Source organism: Lytechinus variegatus, chromosome 9, assembly GCF_018143015.1.
Source record: "Lytechinus variegatus isolate NC3 chromosome 9, Lvar_3.0, whole genome shotgun sequence".
In the NCBI taxonomy this organism is placed as follows: Eukaryota; Metazoa; Echinodermata; class Echinoidea; order Temnopleuroida; family Toxopneustidae; genus Lytechinus; species Lytechinus variegatus.
This window is the reverse complement of record NC_054748.1, coordinates 32,993,366-33,011,212: the sequence shown is the minus strand read 5'-3', so window position 1 is coordinate 33,011,212 and position 17,847 is coordinate 32,993,366. Positions and strand designations below refer to the sequence as shown.

The 17,847-nt window shown below is 35.0% G+C and overlaps 1 protein-coding gene across 1 annotated transcript in view; it reads right to left on the bottom strand.

Annotated features, from left to right (window-relative positions):
- Positions 1-2,449: 2,449 nt before the first annotated feature.
- The window catches only part of LOC121421785, a 55,702-nt gene continuing 40,304 nt past the window's right edge, over positions 2,450-17,847 (bottom strand). Inside the window, exons 27-40 of the mRNA XM_041616583.1 lie at positions 17,714-17,833; positions 17,212-17,331; positions 16,427-16,540; positions 14,892-15,047; positions 14,101-14,250; positions 13,672-13,806; positions 12,839-12,985; positions 11,468-11,601; positions 10,296-10,527; positions 8,537-8,653; positions 7,739-7,883; positions 6,044-6,239; positions 5,291-5,362; positions 2,450-3,678 (exon numbers count right to left, since the gene is read on the bottom strand). Coding sequence (XP_041472517.1) covers positions 3,637-3,678; positions 5,291-5,362; positions 6,044-6,239; positions 7,739-7,883; positions 8,537-8,653; positions 10,296-10,527; positions 11,468-11,601; positions 12,839-12,985; positions 13,672-13,806; positions 14,101-14,250; positions 14,892-15,047; positions 16,427-16,540; positions 17,212-17,331; positions 17,714-17,833 — 1,880 coding nt within the window. The 3' untranslated portion in view covers positions 2,450-3,636. The remainder of the gene's footprint in view (positions 3,679-5,290; positions 5,363-6,043; positions 6,240-7,738; positions 7,884-8,536; positions 8,654-10,295; positions 10,528-11,467; positions 11,602-12,838; positions 12,986-13,671; positions 13,807-14,100; positions 14,251-14,891; positions 15,048-16,426; positions 16,541-17,211; positions 17,332-17,713; positions 17,834-17,847) is intronic.

The window sequence follows — 17,847 nt, the reverse complement described above, 5'->3', positions numbered from 1 at the left end:
ACATGACGACATGGAGAACCTCATTTCATCCAAGTATTTGCCATCTATCTGGGGACTATAAAACAAAGCATGGTAATTGATCATAGGGCCATATTAACAATTGATTTTGTAGATTATTATGAGCAATCAATTGTATAAATCAACTATGACCAATCGTAAAGTTTTGTGTTGTAGGCCCTTAGAATGGCTCAAGACCTAATGTGACTCCTTCACCTGAATAATTTGCAATTATATATGTGATGAGTAATGTATGCTTTATTATATACACATAGTTACATCTGTATCCATAATTTAACCAAATATGGAGTTCACATTTGTTTATATTCGCTCACAGTTTGGGTCATTATCTCGCACTTTGTGTTCTCTCATTTTGTACTTACGTGTGTGCATTATTTTTTGCTCATGAAATAAGTTGATACTTACTATATGTATATGCATTGTACATTTAAAAACTTATAGGGCATGCCATGCCCAAATGATTAAATGATTTATAAAAAAATTCGATATTTAATGGAGATGTCATTCGTATTTTGGGTCATTAAAAGTAAGTTGGTGACATTGTGTACTGATATTGTTGATGATGGTGGTGATAATAACAGATATGATTATGATGGTGGTGATGATGATGGTGATGATGATGATGATGATTGTGATGATGGTGACGATGATTGTGATTATGATGATGATTGTGATGATGATGGTGATGATGGTGATGATGATTATGATGGTGATGATGATGGTGATGATTATGATGGTGATGATGGTGATGATTGTGATGATGGTGGTGATGATGATGGTGATGATTGTGATGATGATTGTGATGATGATGATTGTGATGATGATGGTGATTATGATGGTGATGATGATGATTGTGGTGATGATGATCATGATGATGATGGTGATAGTGATGATGATATAATGCATGCAGTGAAATTAAGCAGCAGACAGAAACTTCACAATATGGATGTAAATGGTCAGTGACCCCCACCCGCTCCCTTTCAGAATCAAAATAATATATTATTAACCATTTTTAGGGGTAATCTTTATATTTCTGGTAAGAAACATTTTGAACATCTCTGGACTTGATAAGTTTTTAGTGTCAATGAGAACCACTTTTTTCCCCTAAAAATACAAGCTTAAACCAGGGCCCCGTCTAACAAAGACTTACGATTGATCCGATCAATCGTTACCCTATGGAGATCCATCAGTGTCATAATTTTTTCTACAGGAAATTTGCACAATGTCCTTTGCAAACAAAGAGAAACACAATGAATTTTCAAGAAAACATTGAATGCATGAATATACAATATAGTTAGAAAATATTTTGAACAAACATGCATAGTATATTGACACTGCTGGCCGTCCATAGTTGTGATTGATCAGATCAATCGTAACTCTTTGTAAGACGGGGCCCAGGGGCCTGTCTTACAAAGACATGCAATTGATCCGATCAATCGCAACTATGGAAAGCCAGGAAAGTCAATGTATACATGTAAAATGCATGTTTGTTCAATTTTTTTTCTGGATATGACTGCATATCTGTAAATTCATTGATTTCTTGACAGTTAGATGTGTCCTCCTTTGTTTACAAAGGACATTTTTCACATTTCCTGTGCAAAACAAATTACAGCACTGGTGGACTTTTTGTAAGGTGATCATTAAATGCACAATACATGTACATTTTTGTTCAACAAAACAAACATAATCGCTAGAGGGTATTCATTTGTCTCGCAATCTACTATGGTCAAGGAAATTCGTGATCACTCTTGCAAAAAGTCAGTGAACACTTTTTGCGAGAGTGATCACGAATTTCCTTGTTGACCATAGTAGATTGCGAGACAAATGAATACCCTCTAGCGATTATTTCAATCCGCAATAATGAACCTATTTAGTATTATTAAACAAACATAGCATGCAAATAAAATAATATACCAAAAGGATAGTACCACAAATGTATTCTTGATATATTTTAATTACATGCTCTCTGAGTAAAATAAATTTGGAAGTATAAGCCTCTAGTATCACATTTGTTACTGTGAATGTGATTTCATTCATCATGAAAATTACAATAAACAAGAATCACATGCATATGAATACAAAAGCAAATTAAAAGGTACACAAAATAATTCAGACAGACATTTCATGTTACTGAGGAATAGCTTGAAAGACAAGGTCTTCAAATACATATAACCAAATGCATATCCCAACCCAAAACCCTACACTACTCTTTCACCCACACACACACACACTTTTGTTTTGAATAATGTTTTTATTCTGATTTCATGAACAAATAGTTACATAACATTTCAATTTAACATTTCAAATCATATATAATACTTTACACTTCATATTTTCACTTTTTTTCCACTAACTTAACAAAATCATGAGTCATATATATCTTAAAAAAACACAATGAAATCAGTTATTATAAAAATGCTTAAAGACACGCACACACATACACACACACACATTGACAACCCTCACCCACATATATACAAAATAAATTCATATTTAGAAAAGAATTACCTACCAAGTACACACCCAGCCAAGATAACATTCAGTTCTCCAGTACTACATGTATATGGTCTGTTTATAATATATAGATATGCTTATCTGTCACTATTCATTTTAGATTCGATTTCAGAGCCATGATAAATTGCTCTGTCATAAGGAACTAAAACAAGAATATTTACAATGACTATGATATATTATCACATATCTGTGAACCCTTTGCATGGACTTCTTAATTGATAGAAAAATGAATAGTTTATCGTGGAATTGATTAACTCGGGGGAGGCGTTTCATGAAAGGACTTGTCGTCTTTATCCGACAGTTTTAACAGGAGCTGTTCTCCTCAGCCAATCAAAATCAAGGAATATTATCAGATCTGATAACTCATTGGACGACAGATTTAGATGAAACGCTTCCTGGGTTAAGTCATTTATGTCTACTTGTTTTGAATGATATTGATTTACAAACCATTAATAAAAAATATACATTTTCATATGTTGTTCTAAGGACATTTCTTTATCATTCTCTTTATAAAATGCAAATATATTTTGAAGTAAAAAGGTAACAAAAAATATATACATCCTAATGTTTACTCCCTTTTTTGGATAACACATGCATGCACTATTAAGGTTCCAAATAAACAAACCCCTAGAAATGAAAATGGTAAATTTGTCATGTAAATAATTGATAATAATGAAACTACAAATATTTCAAACTCCATCTGTGTATAATATTGTTTCCTTTCTTGTATAACATACTTTAAAATATTTTGAAATAAAAAAATGTGAATATTTCATGATAATCACAATTCAATAATATCAAGTTTGATTGAATTTACTTAGATATATTCAGGTAACATAACATACATGTATTTATTGAACATTTCTAACAAAATCGATCAGAATGAAGATAAATGGACATTTGCATTGTTCAATTCTAGATCATAGGATAATAATCTTTTCCGAGGCGCATTATTTTCTACCCCGGCTTAAGGTCTGGTTGCCATTTTCCAGTGATTAGTGTATTCAATGAATCAATCCTGTACACATCACATTCTAGGTTGGGTGCAAATCAAAATGATATATAGTGCTGGGACTGTTTTCACAATTCACATACAGCTGAGCTTTAGAAGTAGTTGTAGTGTAATGGGTTTCGTTCAACGGGGCTCTGCAAACAATAAAATCATACAAGAAGAACAAATTCAAACAACAGTTTTCCTTTTGGAGAGAACACATGATTATTCTAAAGCCAGTATGTTACATCCACACTGAATATTCAATATTAAACATGGTTAAATTGGCAAAAATGGACATTAAACTATATAGGTTTTATTCCCATAGGAGCTAAATCCATAATCAAGTGGAACGCCTCTGGCAGTCTCGCTTGTATTACGCGATTCAATATAGCAGCAGACATTGAAAACTACAACAAAAATAATCATTCACAAAGGAAACACTCATATGATAGTAAAATACTGTCTATTTACCCAACATGACCTTTGACCATGATCATTTGACCTATTTAAAGACATGTGCAAAACAATCATTCATACTTGATTACCCTTATGTCTATGTTTCATGAACTACATGTGTAGATCCATAAACTTGGTAAGTTATGATGCCAATTCAACAAACACCCCCAACACGGCCAAAGTTCATCGCGACCCTACGTGACCTTTGATTTTGGTCATGTGACCAGAAACATGGACAAGATATTCAGGGATACACGGTTACTCTTATGTCCCAAGTTTCATGAACTAGATCTACATGTATAAACTTTAAAGTTATGATGACAATTCCACAAATACCCCCAACATTATCAAAGTTTGTTGACCCTAAAGGACTTTTGACCTTGGTCATGTGACCTGAAACTCAGGCAGGATCTTCAGTGACATATTATCATCCTTATATAAAAGTTTCATGAACTAGGTCTATATACTATAGTTATGACAACATTTCAAAAACTTAACCTTGGTTAAGATTTCCATATTGATTCCCCCAACATGGTCTAAGTTCACTGACCCTAAATGACCTTTGACCTTGGTCATGTGACTTGAAACTCAGGCAGGATGGTAGGTAATAACTGATTACCCTTATGGCTAAGTTTCATGAACTAGGTTCATATACTTTCGAGTTATGAAGACATTTAAAAAACTTAACCTTGGTTAAGATTTCCATATTGATTCCCCAAACATGGTCTAAGTTCATTGACCCTAAGTGACCTTTGACCTTGGTCACTTGAAACTCAGGCAGGATTGTAAGTAATGATTGATTACCCTTATGTCCAAGTTTCATGAACTACGTCCATATACTTTCGATTAGTTATGAAGACATTTAAAAAACTTAACCTTGGTTAAGATGTCAATGTTGACGATGCCACCGCCTTCGGTAAAGCGGCGCCTATAGTCTCTGCTTTGCAGGCAAGACAAAAATCAAATTTGAAAGAATTAAAAGAAATTGATACTCAGTGCTAGATTATCAAAAACACAATTTGATTTAATTTATCTAATATGATATACTATCATATGTATCAAACTAAAACCAACCGCTGTGGATAAGGGAAAGTAGTGAATGAAACAAGCTGGTGAAACACTGGCAGTCTCACCTGCATTAGGTGCATAGTAGCAGTGCTGACTTTGGAATCTACCATAAAATAATTATTCACAAAAAACATGATTCAAATAATGACACAAAACTATGTTAGTCGACCCTAAATGACATTTGACCTTGATCATGAGTCCGGGGGGGGGGGGGGGGGGGGGGGGGGCGGGGTTACTAACCTCATCGCTGCCATTCCTTCTATCCCCATCAGCTACATATGGTAGAGCAAAGTTATCCAAACCTCCTGGTCTCTGTTCATTTAAAAAATATATAATCAAAATAAAAAGTAGATGGCCAAGAGAAAAAATTAAAACAGAAAATACACACAAAAAAATCATTGGTGATGATCGCACACCTTTGCAATGTTTATTCACATGGATACATTACGTCAAACCATGGACCTATTACGTAATAGGTCCATGGTCAAACTCTCATTATGGAGACAACCGCAGTTCAGTGTTATACCCCACTAACAAAAACCTTCTTGGATCCAATACCGAGGGACCGTATAACAAGCCTTGCTTCCAAAGGTCTCCTCGTCTTGTCTTTATATTACATTCCTTTTAATTATCGATATTTGTGGTTTTTAAATGTTTTTGACATATGCGTTAGCCTATAATTGTACATGTATCTTGTTATAACAACCCTGCATGACAATTCAATCCATCTTACATGTATGTAACATTTCACCTCAGCAGGCAGGCATGAGTGTTGAGCCATGGTGGGCTGATACACAACAGCTGTGATATTACATAAGAGCAGCTCTGCCTGTATAGGTCATTCGGAATGAAGTTATTGTAAACAAATAAGGTAGACAAATAAGAGAATGAAAGAGACAGAGAGAGAGATGGAGAGAGACAGAGAGAGAGAGAGAGATGGAGGGGTAAAAAGGGGGAGTACGACAGAATGAAGAAAGAAAATCATATTCTTACCCGATTATAGCCTATTTCACTTCCGGGGTTATCCATGCCTTGGTATTGTCTTATCCGATCAACAGCCCTACCGATATCATGCTGTCGACGATCGAGAGAAGTTTCAATTGAGTAATCGTCTGATGAACGATCCGACTGTCGGTCACCGAACATACGCCGGTGCTCTGAGATGTGATAGTTGCTAGGCTTCTGCATCCTGTTGAATTACATTTGAAAGATCGATACCAGTAATGTGTATATACATGTAACATAACACATATCATAATTTTTAACACAAATGATGAACGTCGTTGAAGGCATTAGTGAGAATTACACCCGAGGGTACTTAAAAATTCTAACATTTTGCTCTTTCAAAAGTGTTATAAATTAGTGAGAATTATACGCAAGAGTACTTTTGAAACCTTCTAACATTTTGCTCTTTCAAAATTGTTATGAAAATATGAAACTGCACCTCCTGCACTCTGCAAAGTGGAGTTGGCGCTTGACAAAACACAGTCATTAATACTATTATTAAAAGTAATAGTGTGCGTAATTACTCTACTGCCGGAGTCAAATTATGTGCATTATTTTTGTTAAGATATAGTGACTTTTATCTTTATAATTTTGGTATATGATCCTCATCTCAAAACCATTTCCATTCGATAATACTAGTAATTAGTACAAGTCCTGAGACAATATTTCTGTTAGCTATAATACATGTAGAGGATTGGTCACGTGATAGAATTCAGAGTCATTTGATTAGGATAAAAGAATTAAAGTAAACTGCACCACTTTACCACTGCAATAAGATTAATAACCAGAATCATCTTAAAGTCAGTTTATGCAGAAATTTCATGGAAAATATATTAAAATTGGCTGACACCATGGGAAGTTTGAGGTCCAATTGGAATCCATGTGATATTGCTGCATTTTTGAGGATCAGCCAATGGATCTGTACTACCAAATGGATTCACATGAGTCAGGATTGGAAAGTGGGAGCAACGAACGAAAAGCGCAGGAAGCGGGAAAAGGAAAATATGAGCAGAATAACATCATGGGGAAGAACAACAACAAGATTAGGTAAAAGAAGCACATGAACTAGAAAAAAAAGAATAGGAAGAAAAATGAGGAGAAGGAGAAGAGGAAGAATAAGAAGATGAAGAAGAAAAAGAGGAAGAATAAGAAGATGAAGAATATGGAGAAGAAGAAAAAGAAGAAAAGGATGAAGAAGAAGAGGAAGAAGAATAAGAAGAAAAGGAAGGAGAAGAAAGAGGAGGAGAAGGAGAGGAAGGAGAAGAAGAAGCGAAAGGAAAGAGAAGAGGATTAGGAGAAGGTGAGAAAAAAAATGGATTCACATAAGAAAAAGAAGAAGAGGAAGAGGAAGAAGAGGAAGAAGGAGGAGGAGAAAGAGGAGGAGAAGGAGATGAAGAAGGAGAAGCGAAAGGAAAGAGAAGAGGATTAGGAGAAGGCGAGAAAAAAAAATGGATTCACATAAGAAAAAGAAGAGGAGGAGGGAGAAGGAGGAGGAGGATAAGAAGAATAAAAAGAAGAAAAGCTGGAAGAAGAAAGAGGACACGGAGAAGGAGAGGAAGAAGGAGAAGGAGTAGAAGATAGAGAGGGGCGAAGGCGGAGAAAGAAGAGGAAAAGAAAGAGGAGAGAAAAAAGGTAGAATACTAAAAGCAAGCTGCTTCAAATAATCATACAAATTTAACTTACCCCATCATCATCCTATTTGCCTGATTACGACGCACTGTTTGGGTTATTATTGAACACGCGCAGATAACGAAGATCAGAGCTCCCGACATAGCACCAAGTATGATTCCAACAAGAGCACCAGGTGAAAGACCAGTCCTACCAGAGACTATTGGGATAAATGAATAAGAAAGGACTTTGTTAGATGATATTGATATTTTTTTTAATGATTATGTGTTTGAAAATTTACCTATAAACCTTTAACGATACGATTATCATATTTTTTAGTGTGAAACTGCTCGACCAATGGGAAATGCAAACTCTTGTGCTCTGATATCATTAAAACTCACCAATAACAAAAATCCTAGCTAAGAAGTACAAAATGCACTGGGGTATGATACAGAGAATGCCCATAATGAGGTGGGTGCTCACACCTACGAGCGCCCATGCTGGAATCATGATACAGAGCTTGTAAAATAGAACAGGTAATCGTGTTAAGAGGTAAATATCTATACTTCCCTATTTATTTTCATTATACCTGATTTACTCGCAATTTCAAAATAATTCTTCAAAGTATAAGTGAGTAAGCAAGATATATTGAGTGATGCTGATGGGCAAGGCAGAATATTCATTTTGATATTCTTTGATAAGAATTCGAAATTTGACGATTATCAAGGGTGAAAAATAGTTGTTGTATTGATAACAGGACAAATTGTTCATGAGGGCAAGTTTGCCATTGCTTTCTTATTTCACAAATCTTACCAGAAGATTAATGACTATGACTGCATTCAAAGCAATAAAAAGAATTAAATTCATACTTACATGATGAGCAGTCTTTCCCTGTGTAATCCTCTGGGCATGTGCAACTATACGTGCTGAATTCATCCGTGCAGTTCCCTCCATTTTTACAGGGGTTGCTGTCCCCACAACTATCGGTATCTAGTCAAACATGCCAAAGAATAATACCAGCATTTTTTTTTCAAAACAAGACCACATGTTGGCATTCATAATGCATATAGTATATTTATTTATTTGATATACGATAAAACAGCAATGTGGATAAAATGCCTTGCTCAAGGGCATAAGTGCCGAGTCGGGAATCGAACCTTGGATCTTCCAGCGCCTTAGACCACTCGGCTAGGCACCTCCACTAAAAATCACACAGACCGATATCAAAGCTATCGGTATCTAGTAAAACATGGCAAAGAGTAACAAGACTGATAATATAAAGACCAATCTTACAGCTATCAGTATTCAGTAAAACATGGTGAAGAATAATAATAATGATAATATAACCAATATAACAGCTATCGGTATCTTGTAACACATGGCGAAGAGAATTACCAGCGATAATATATGAACCAATCTCTAAGCTATCGGTGTTCAGTAAAACATGGCTAAGAATAATACAAGCTATGCTAAAACCGATTTTACAGCTATTGGTACCTAGTATTAAAAAAAAACATGTCAAAGGTAGCCCGAATATCCGAGCACTTTGGAAAGATATTGGACATAAATTAAGATTACAAGAAGAACTACATAATCTCTCCATTGAAGACACTTTGTTAGGGATTAATGGAAGTTCAAATAGGATGAAAGGTTTGAATACAATAATTTTAATAGTTAAGAAGATTTATTCCACTAGGCAGGAAGCTGTTTTGCCACTTGTTGGAACCATAATGACAAGTTGTAAGAAATGTAGGGAAGAAAGAGAGTAATACCTTGGCGAGACATATCCAGAAATGGGAAAAGGCCGATTTAGAGTAACGAAATGCGTATAGTTCATTTTTATTATTACTATTACATGTGTAGAGTAACGGACAGATTCATTTTTATTATTACTATTTTTCCCCCAAAAGTATGTACATGTATTAAACAATGTTTTTATATTAGTCTTACAGTGTATGTTTTGTATGTAATCTTCAGCAAGTGTGAGTAAAAATGTACCCTTTGATAATTATTAGCTATATTTATTTCGTCTTATAATGCTTGGTGATACATGTATGATTTGTTTGATTATGAATACATTGAAAAAAATAAATAAATATACACACCTATCTAAAATATATTGGTATCTAGTAAAACATGTCAAAGAGATTAATACAAGTTATATCTTATACACCGATCTAAAAGCTATCGGTATCTAGTAAAACATGTCAACGAGATTAATACAAGTTATAGTACACACACCGATCTAAAAGCTATCGGTATCTAGTAAAACATGCCAAAGAGATTAATACCAGCTATAGTATAGACACCGATCTAAAAGCTATCAGTATCTAGTAAAACATGCATAGAATACCCATATAACATTTTATTTTGTCTGTGTGTTTGTTTTTGTTGTATTTCGTGTATTTAGATGTTAGGAAGATGTGAGTTTTTTTTTTTTTTTTTTTTTGGGGGGGGAGGATACAGCATTGAAAGCACTAGAAGTATTGGAGGCATTAAATAATCTCCTACAAGGGTTATTTCCTTATAAACAATCTTTAAGCAAATTCTTATCACTTTCTTTTACTTTTAGTGAAATAATGATTATTTAAAAGAAAAGTAAGACTTTAAAAAACTTTAAATGTGCACTTACTGTCTACGGCTAACTCTTCGACGTAAAGAGAATCGCCTAGATAGGGTAATGTCTCATTTGCAGGTGATAGGTCAGTGGCTGATTGAGCAAGACTGTCAGCGGAATCCTGAGATGGTGCTGCGAGACCGATTCGAAGATCACCGATTACACTACCATTTCGGAAAGAGACTACCTCACATGTGATACTGATGAGCTGAGCTGAATTCAAGCTTACATTCAAATACGTTGAAACCTGTGAATGATAAGGTTTATTTGGGAAAGCAAAGTTAGTAGATTGGTGTAGATAGTTAGTAGGTTAGTATATGCAATAAAATAAAATAATTGCTACAACAATACATACACTGTCTTCTTAAAGGAGAATGAAACCATTGGAACAAGATAGCTTGTGTGAAAACAGAAAAATCAAAGAAACAGATCAACAAAAGTTTGAGAAAAATCGGACAAATAATGAGAAAGTTATGAGCATTTGAATATTGCGATCACTAATGCTATGGAGATAGCAAATTGGCAATGCGACAAAGATGTGTGATGTCACTTGTGAACAACTCTCCCCATTACTTTAATATATATTTCACTTGAATTGCCTCTTTTATCACATCTATCCATAGATCATGTGTTCTTTCTACATGAGGGCATGTAATACATATTTTTTAAGAATACATCTTGGATAAAGAGTTTGTATCATCACAAGAAAAAGTAAAAAGAGACATTTTGAGGGTATTTTATAGCCCACCAAAGGGAAAGTTGTTCATCAGTGACATCACACATCCTTGTCGCATTGCCAATGGGAGGATCTCCTTAGCATTAGTGATTGCAATATTCAAATGCTAATAACTTTCTCATTATTTGTCCGATTTTTCTCAAACTTTCTTTATTCTTATTCTTTGATTTTTCTGTTTCTACAGAAGCCTCTTTGTTCCAAAGGTTTCATTACCCTTTAATGGAATTAAAAAGCTCTCCCGATGCTCACGCCTTTCAATAGTGTCTATATTTCCAAGAAGTACATAGGCCTATACCAAGTACTGCAAAAGTACTCAAATCAACTCAAAGAAACAAATAAAGTAGAATTTAATCTTATCTTATTTATTCCGACTTAACCTAATCTCGTCACATAAAGCGAATAAAAGCAATAAAGAATATAAAAATCAAATTTAAAAAGTGGATATCCTCACCGCACCGCAAAAGACATCTTCCAAATCCATAAAAGCATTCGTAGACTGATCATTGAGTTCCTCTGTGAATACAAGTACTTCACCATTTCGTCTGTTGGCTGTGATTTCAATCCTTATGATGCTTACGAACGTTTCTAGTAAAAGATGAGATAACAATTGTAATCCGTCTTCCTGTGTGACAAACGGGTACTGCTCATGGATAAATAACGTTTTGTTTCAAAGAAGTTGAGAGAGTATATAATCAGGATTCTACAATCATGTTTTCATTAAATACCAGATACCCACTAGTGTACCTACGGAGAGGAGGGGGGTAGTCTGCCCCCCCTGACGAGTCACAACCCATGCAAAGGACGTATCCCTGCCCCCCCCGACGAGCATGAAACACCTTTTTGCCCCCCCCCCCCTCCGACGAGCTTGAATACCTTTATTGCTCCCTGACGAGCTTGAAGACCTTTTTTTCTTTCTTTTTTGCTTGTCAAATTTTTGGCGGACCGTTTTGCCCCCCCCCCCCCTGTGGAAAATCCTAGGTATGCCACTGCAGATACCATGGACTCCTGAACAATTTAAGTGAAAATTTGATATAAGTTTGATGAACACGATCATTACTTTTAGTAATTTTCTCTTCATAATTTCAAACATGGTTAGTATTATTATCTTTAAAGTTCATGTAACCTTTATTTCGTGAAAACAGAGACACTAGATTTCCACTTTAGTAGTTGTAATCTCATGTAAAGAATATCTTGTTATCAATGTGTATCTTTATTGTCACAAGAATCCTGTATATCGGCGGAAGTGAATGGTAATAAATTAATTACCATGACAACATGAAAAGAACAAAAATATTATATACTGTAAGAGAGTGGAACTCATGCCACTGCAGTGGAATGAGTTCTGGTGCACTGGTTACTTAGATATATAAATGAATTTAAATTCAGGACATTTATTGAGGTAATTCATAGGTAGAATATTGAATACAATATTTTTTGACATTAGTTTGCTTTATTTCTTATTCATATTTCATTTCACTTCCGGGTCCCGATTCATGAAGACTTGTTTTAACAAATGAATTACTATCAGCCAATCAGATTGCATGATTACAGTAGCTTTAAACTATTATTGTAAACTTGTAACAATAATTATAATAGCAATAATAATAATGACAATAATAAAGTAACAATATTAAGTGGCATCCTCAAAGGGGCACTATACATTACCCGGACTTTAACTCCAAAAGGATTTTATTGAATCATTGAACATTTATGTTTAAATCTCAGTAGACATTAAAAAAAACTTTTTATGGGCATAAACATAAAATACAAACATAAAATACAAAATGTGTTGACACAAGTTTTCTTAATTCAAATAACATACCAGTTGAAGGGATCGTTGTTGGAGGAGGGGTAGAATCAGTAGTTAAATCAGTAGGACTAGTATCTTCTGTAATAATTGTACTGGGTTGAGTGGTCGCTGTAGGTGGTGTGCCCTCTGTGTTGGTGGCAGCAGTGGGCGTAGTTATTTCTTTAAAATAAAATAGAGATTATGGTTCACATAGAGGTGCAGTGCCTTGAAATGTGGGGGCAAGGTCAAAATTCAAAAGTTGAAAAAATGACACAATATTAAAAGTCAATGATCTTTTTTCAGTGTTGATGGGTGAGTTTCTCAGCGGTTTCTTTTTATTATGTTCATGCACCTTCACATCAACATTAACATGGAATGAAACACACACACCTCTGCACAAGCAAACACATAACAAACATGCATGGGCATTTAAAACACGACTCACAGAACCATCACTACACTACCATGGACACAGACAAAAGAATCATGTTCTGTATTGACCCTTCATGACTATTTCTGTTTGGTTTGCAGCTTTTCCATTCAGACCTCATCAAACACTTTTGAATCCTGCTCTACCCGTGATGGCATGATCATAACAAGCATGGTATCAGTTTAAAGAAAATCAAATGATCTTCTGAATGATCTTCTGAATGATATCAAATATGCATTGTGTACAATTGGGAGTTGGATAAAATTAATGGCCAAACACAGATTTCCAAACTTCTTTGAGGGATCTATATCAAAAATAATTTCATTGAATTATTGATCATTAACGTTTATATCTGAGTAGACATTTCTACTTTTTATGGGCAGAAACATAGATACAAAATGTGTTGACACTAGTTTCATTTTACTTCTTAACATACCAGTTGAAGTGATCGTTGTTGGAGGAGGGGTAGAATCAGAAGTAGTCAAATCAGTAGGACTAGTATCCTCTGTATTAATTGTGCTTGGTTGCATGGCAGTGGTAGGTGTTGGGCCCTCTGTGGGCGTGGTGGTGGCTGTGGGCGTGGTTATTTCAAAACAAAAATAGAAATCACAAGACATTATTTTGTAACTACAAAACAACAAGAACAATAATAATAATAATAAAGTAACGATAACGATATTACGTGGCATCCTCAAAGGGGCACTACCTGGACTTTAACTCCAAAAGGATTTTATTTAATCATTGATGTTTATATCTCAGTATACATTTTAAAAAAGCTTTTTATGGGCATAAACATAAAATACAAACATAACATACAAAATGTGTTGACACAAGTTTTCTTAATTCATTTTCCTTCTGAACATACCAGTTGAAGTGATCATTGTTGGAAAAGTGGTTGAATCAGAAGAAGTTAAATCAGTAGGACTAGTATCTTCTGTAATAATTGTACTGGATTGTGTGGTAGTTGTAGGTGGTGAGCCCTCTGTGTTGGTGGCAGCAGTGGGCGTAGTTATTTCTTTAAAAATAAAATAAAAATTGCAAGCCGAATTAGATGTCATTTTGTTACAGTAAATATCAAATAATAATAATAATAGAAGAAGATGAAGGAGAAGAAGGAGGAGGAGGAGATGAAGAAGGAGGAGGAGAAGAAGAAGGAGGAGGAGAAGGAGGAGGAGGAGAAGAAGGAGAAGAAGAAGAAGAAGAAAGAAAGAGTATTAATAACAATAGTACATGGCCCTGGGAAGCACCCACAAGATTTCCGGGGGGGGGGGGGGGTGCTGTATGTATTATTTTGCATAGGCAGCAACCCCTGTGGAATTATGGAAGGTGTGAATAAAATGGAGAAATGTAACCAAACTGACCTTCATTTTGCAGTAAAACCCTTCTGGGGGGGGGGGCTCTATTTGCAAAATTTACATCAGTGCTCCCGGTAACAAAAACATTCCCATGGCCCGCAATAATAATTGTAATAAAAATATATTATGTAATAGCCTATTCCATGGTGCATTATATATTTACCGGACTTTAACTCCCAGATAATTTCATTGAACTATTGATCATTGACTTTTATATCCAAGTAGACATTTTTACTTTTTATGGGCAGAAACATAAATACAAAATGTGTTGACACTAGTTTCATTTTATTTCTGAACATACCAGTTGAAGTGATCGTTGTTGGATGAGGGGTAGAACCAGAACTAGTCAAATCAGTAGGCAGAGTATCTTCCGTAATCGTTGTGCTTGGTTGTATGGCACTTGTAGGTGGTTGGCCCTCTGTGGTGGGGACGGTGGTGGTTGTGGACGTGGTTATTTCTTAAAAAATAGAAATTACAAGATGCTATTTTGTAAATAAGCAACAACAACAATAATAATAATGATAATAACAATAATAATACCAATAATAATAATTATTATTGTAATTTAGCAGGCTTACTTCATTTTAGTTCATTTCAGAACAAATTACCAAAGAGCCAAAGTTGAAAAGGAGTATAAATCTCCCTCATGTAGAATGTGTCATGACAAAGACAAAACGATATCCTATCTGGTGAGTGAATGCAGCAAATGGCACAGAGTACAAAGGAAGGCACGACAGAGTTGCAGCTGCAGTTCATTGGGGTCTGGCCAAGAAGTACCATTTACCCCATGCAGAAAAATGGTACGAACATCGGGCAGAGCCTGTAGTAGAGAACAATGATGTAAAACTCTTATGGGATTTTAATATCCAGACAGACAAGGTCATTGAAGCTAGACGACCAGATATTGATCGCTTAAAGAAGAAGGATAAGGAATGTCTCATCATAGATATTGCAATTCCAGTAGACTGCAGATGTTGGCGTAAAGAAGTGGAAAAGATAAAGAAGTATAACGATCTGGCATGGGAGCTGAGAAGGATATGGAAGGTGAAGACGAAGGTGGTACCAATAGTCATCAGAGCCTTAGGAACTGTGACAAGACACAGAAGCTTTCTGGCTGTTCTAGGAGTTGAGGTGTCCTTTGAAACGATACAGAAGGCAAGCTTGCTTGGAACAGCTCATATCCTATGGAAGGTCTTGAATTAGAATGAGAGGTAAACAATAAGAAGAGGACCCATTTGATAGAATATACAACAATTACCCTACATTTTTGGAAGAAGTTCGGTTGCTTTTTAATATACCAACAGAACATCAAGTTGTGGACAATGGAAATAATTATAAAAGAATATAACATCTATAATTATGCAGTAGCATAATCAATGGTGCACTACATACCCGGATTTAACTCTAAAATAATCTGATGAACTTATTGATCATTGACGTTTATATCTGGCATTTCACTTTAAAGTATTCCAAGCTATTTCCTAATACAAAAGTGAAATCATTTTGATGCACACAAATCAATAATTACATTGCTCTATTCTTCATTAAACTTGGTCACTCTTACACAATATATATCAGAGTTATATCTAATATATAACCATGATATATCAAAGCAATGAATTTCATGATCATCTGGTTTTCTTTTTGAAACACATTGAGGTGCTCGATCGTAATCCTGATTGAAAATCAAGAAAGTGTATCTGGCTAAGAAGAAAGATAGTCTTACTAATTACCACATCCTTGTTTTAATTTGTATGATGAAGGTGAGATCCCCGAAACTCTCGTCCCTCAAGCTGATATCAAGATTGCCCTACTACTTATTTTTGGTCAAATTACCCATTGAGCAATTAGTTCCAGTATAACCAGGTGCGCAGGTACAGCTATACATGTTGATCCCGTCTATGCAAGTCGCTCCATTTTGGCAAGGATTCGATTCACACTCATCGATTTCTACATAAAATAAAAATAAAAACCTGAAATAGTTAGAGTCGAAGAGGAAGGGAAATGAATGAGCAATGCAGAATAAGGTCATTTGGCAGGGAAGAAAAACAAGTAAAAGAAGAAGAACGAAGAAGAAAAAGAAGAAGCAGGTGAAGAAGAAGATGAAAAAGAAGAAAAAAAGAAGAAAAAGAAGAATAAGAAAAGAAGAAGCAAAGGAAAAAGAATAAGAAGAGGAAGATGAAATGGAGAAAAGGGAAAAAAGAAAAACAGACAAAAGAAAAAAGAAGAATAACAATCACCAACGAGAACAAGACAACGAAGAAATGAGACTTAAAGAGGAAGATGATAAAGGAAGTAGAAAGAACAAGTTGAAAATAGCATGTAAATTGTACAGTACTTTTACAACCAGTAGCAGTCTTATGGGGCCGCGGAAGCTTCATCCCCCCACACTTTTTTCCAAATCTGTGTACAAAAACGTAAAAATGACCATAAGATTGTGATTTTTGCATGGTCAGCCCCACACTTTGAAAACCTTTCCGCTGCCCCTGTCTTATAGTAATAGTAGAAGAAGCAGTTGTAGTAGAAGTACTACTACTACTAATAATATAAGTAATGGAAGTAATAGAAGTAGAAGTAGTATTCATATTACAAGTAGAAATACATACAAGGAAAATCCTTACCTATACAAGAGTCATTTCCAGTTCCAGTGAAACCGTCATCACAAGTGCAATAGTAGCTACCATATGTATTTGTACAGTTCCCATTACTACACATGTCTGTTGCATTACATTCATTAGTATCTAAGAAAGAAAAAAATGAGCGTTTTGTCTTTTTTAATAAGATGGATTCCAATCATTCAATTTGCAATCAAAGTGTTCAGTATTCTAAACATGGAACGATGACAATCCCAATTTATAGGCAAAATGGTTTTCAAAAAGAGTTTTTAAACTTGGTAATTCACTCAAATAGTATAAATGGTTTAAGGAGAAAGATAAAATTGCTCTAATTGCAGTAAACTTGCTTTGTTGGTATTTTCATGAAACAGACTGGGCTTCCAATTGTAGTATTTAAACCACTTTTAGGAACTTTGATCGCTTAAGCTGGAATGTTTGTATAAATAGTTATTCCAATATCTTTAAAAATCGGGTCTCAATGGATCTTGTGATGTGAATGACATCATACCACTGCATGTAAAACCATCATCATCAAGCTCAAATCCAGGATTGCACAAACACGAGTAACTCCCCCGAGAGTTGATACAAGTTTGGTTGCATCCATGATTCCCGAGACACTCATTGATATCTAAAACAACAAAA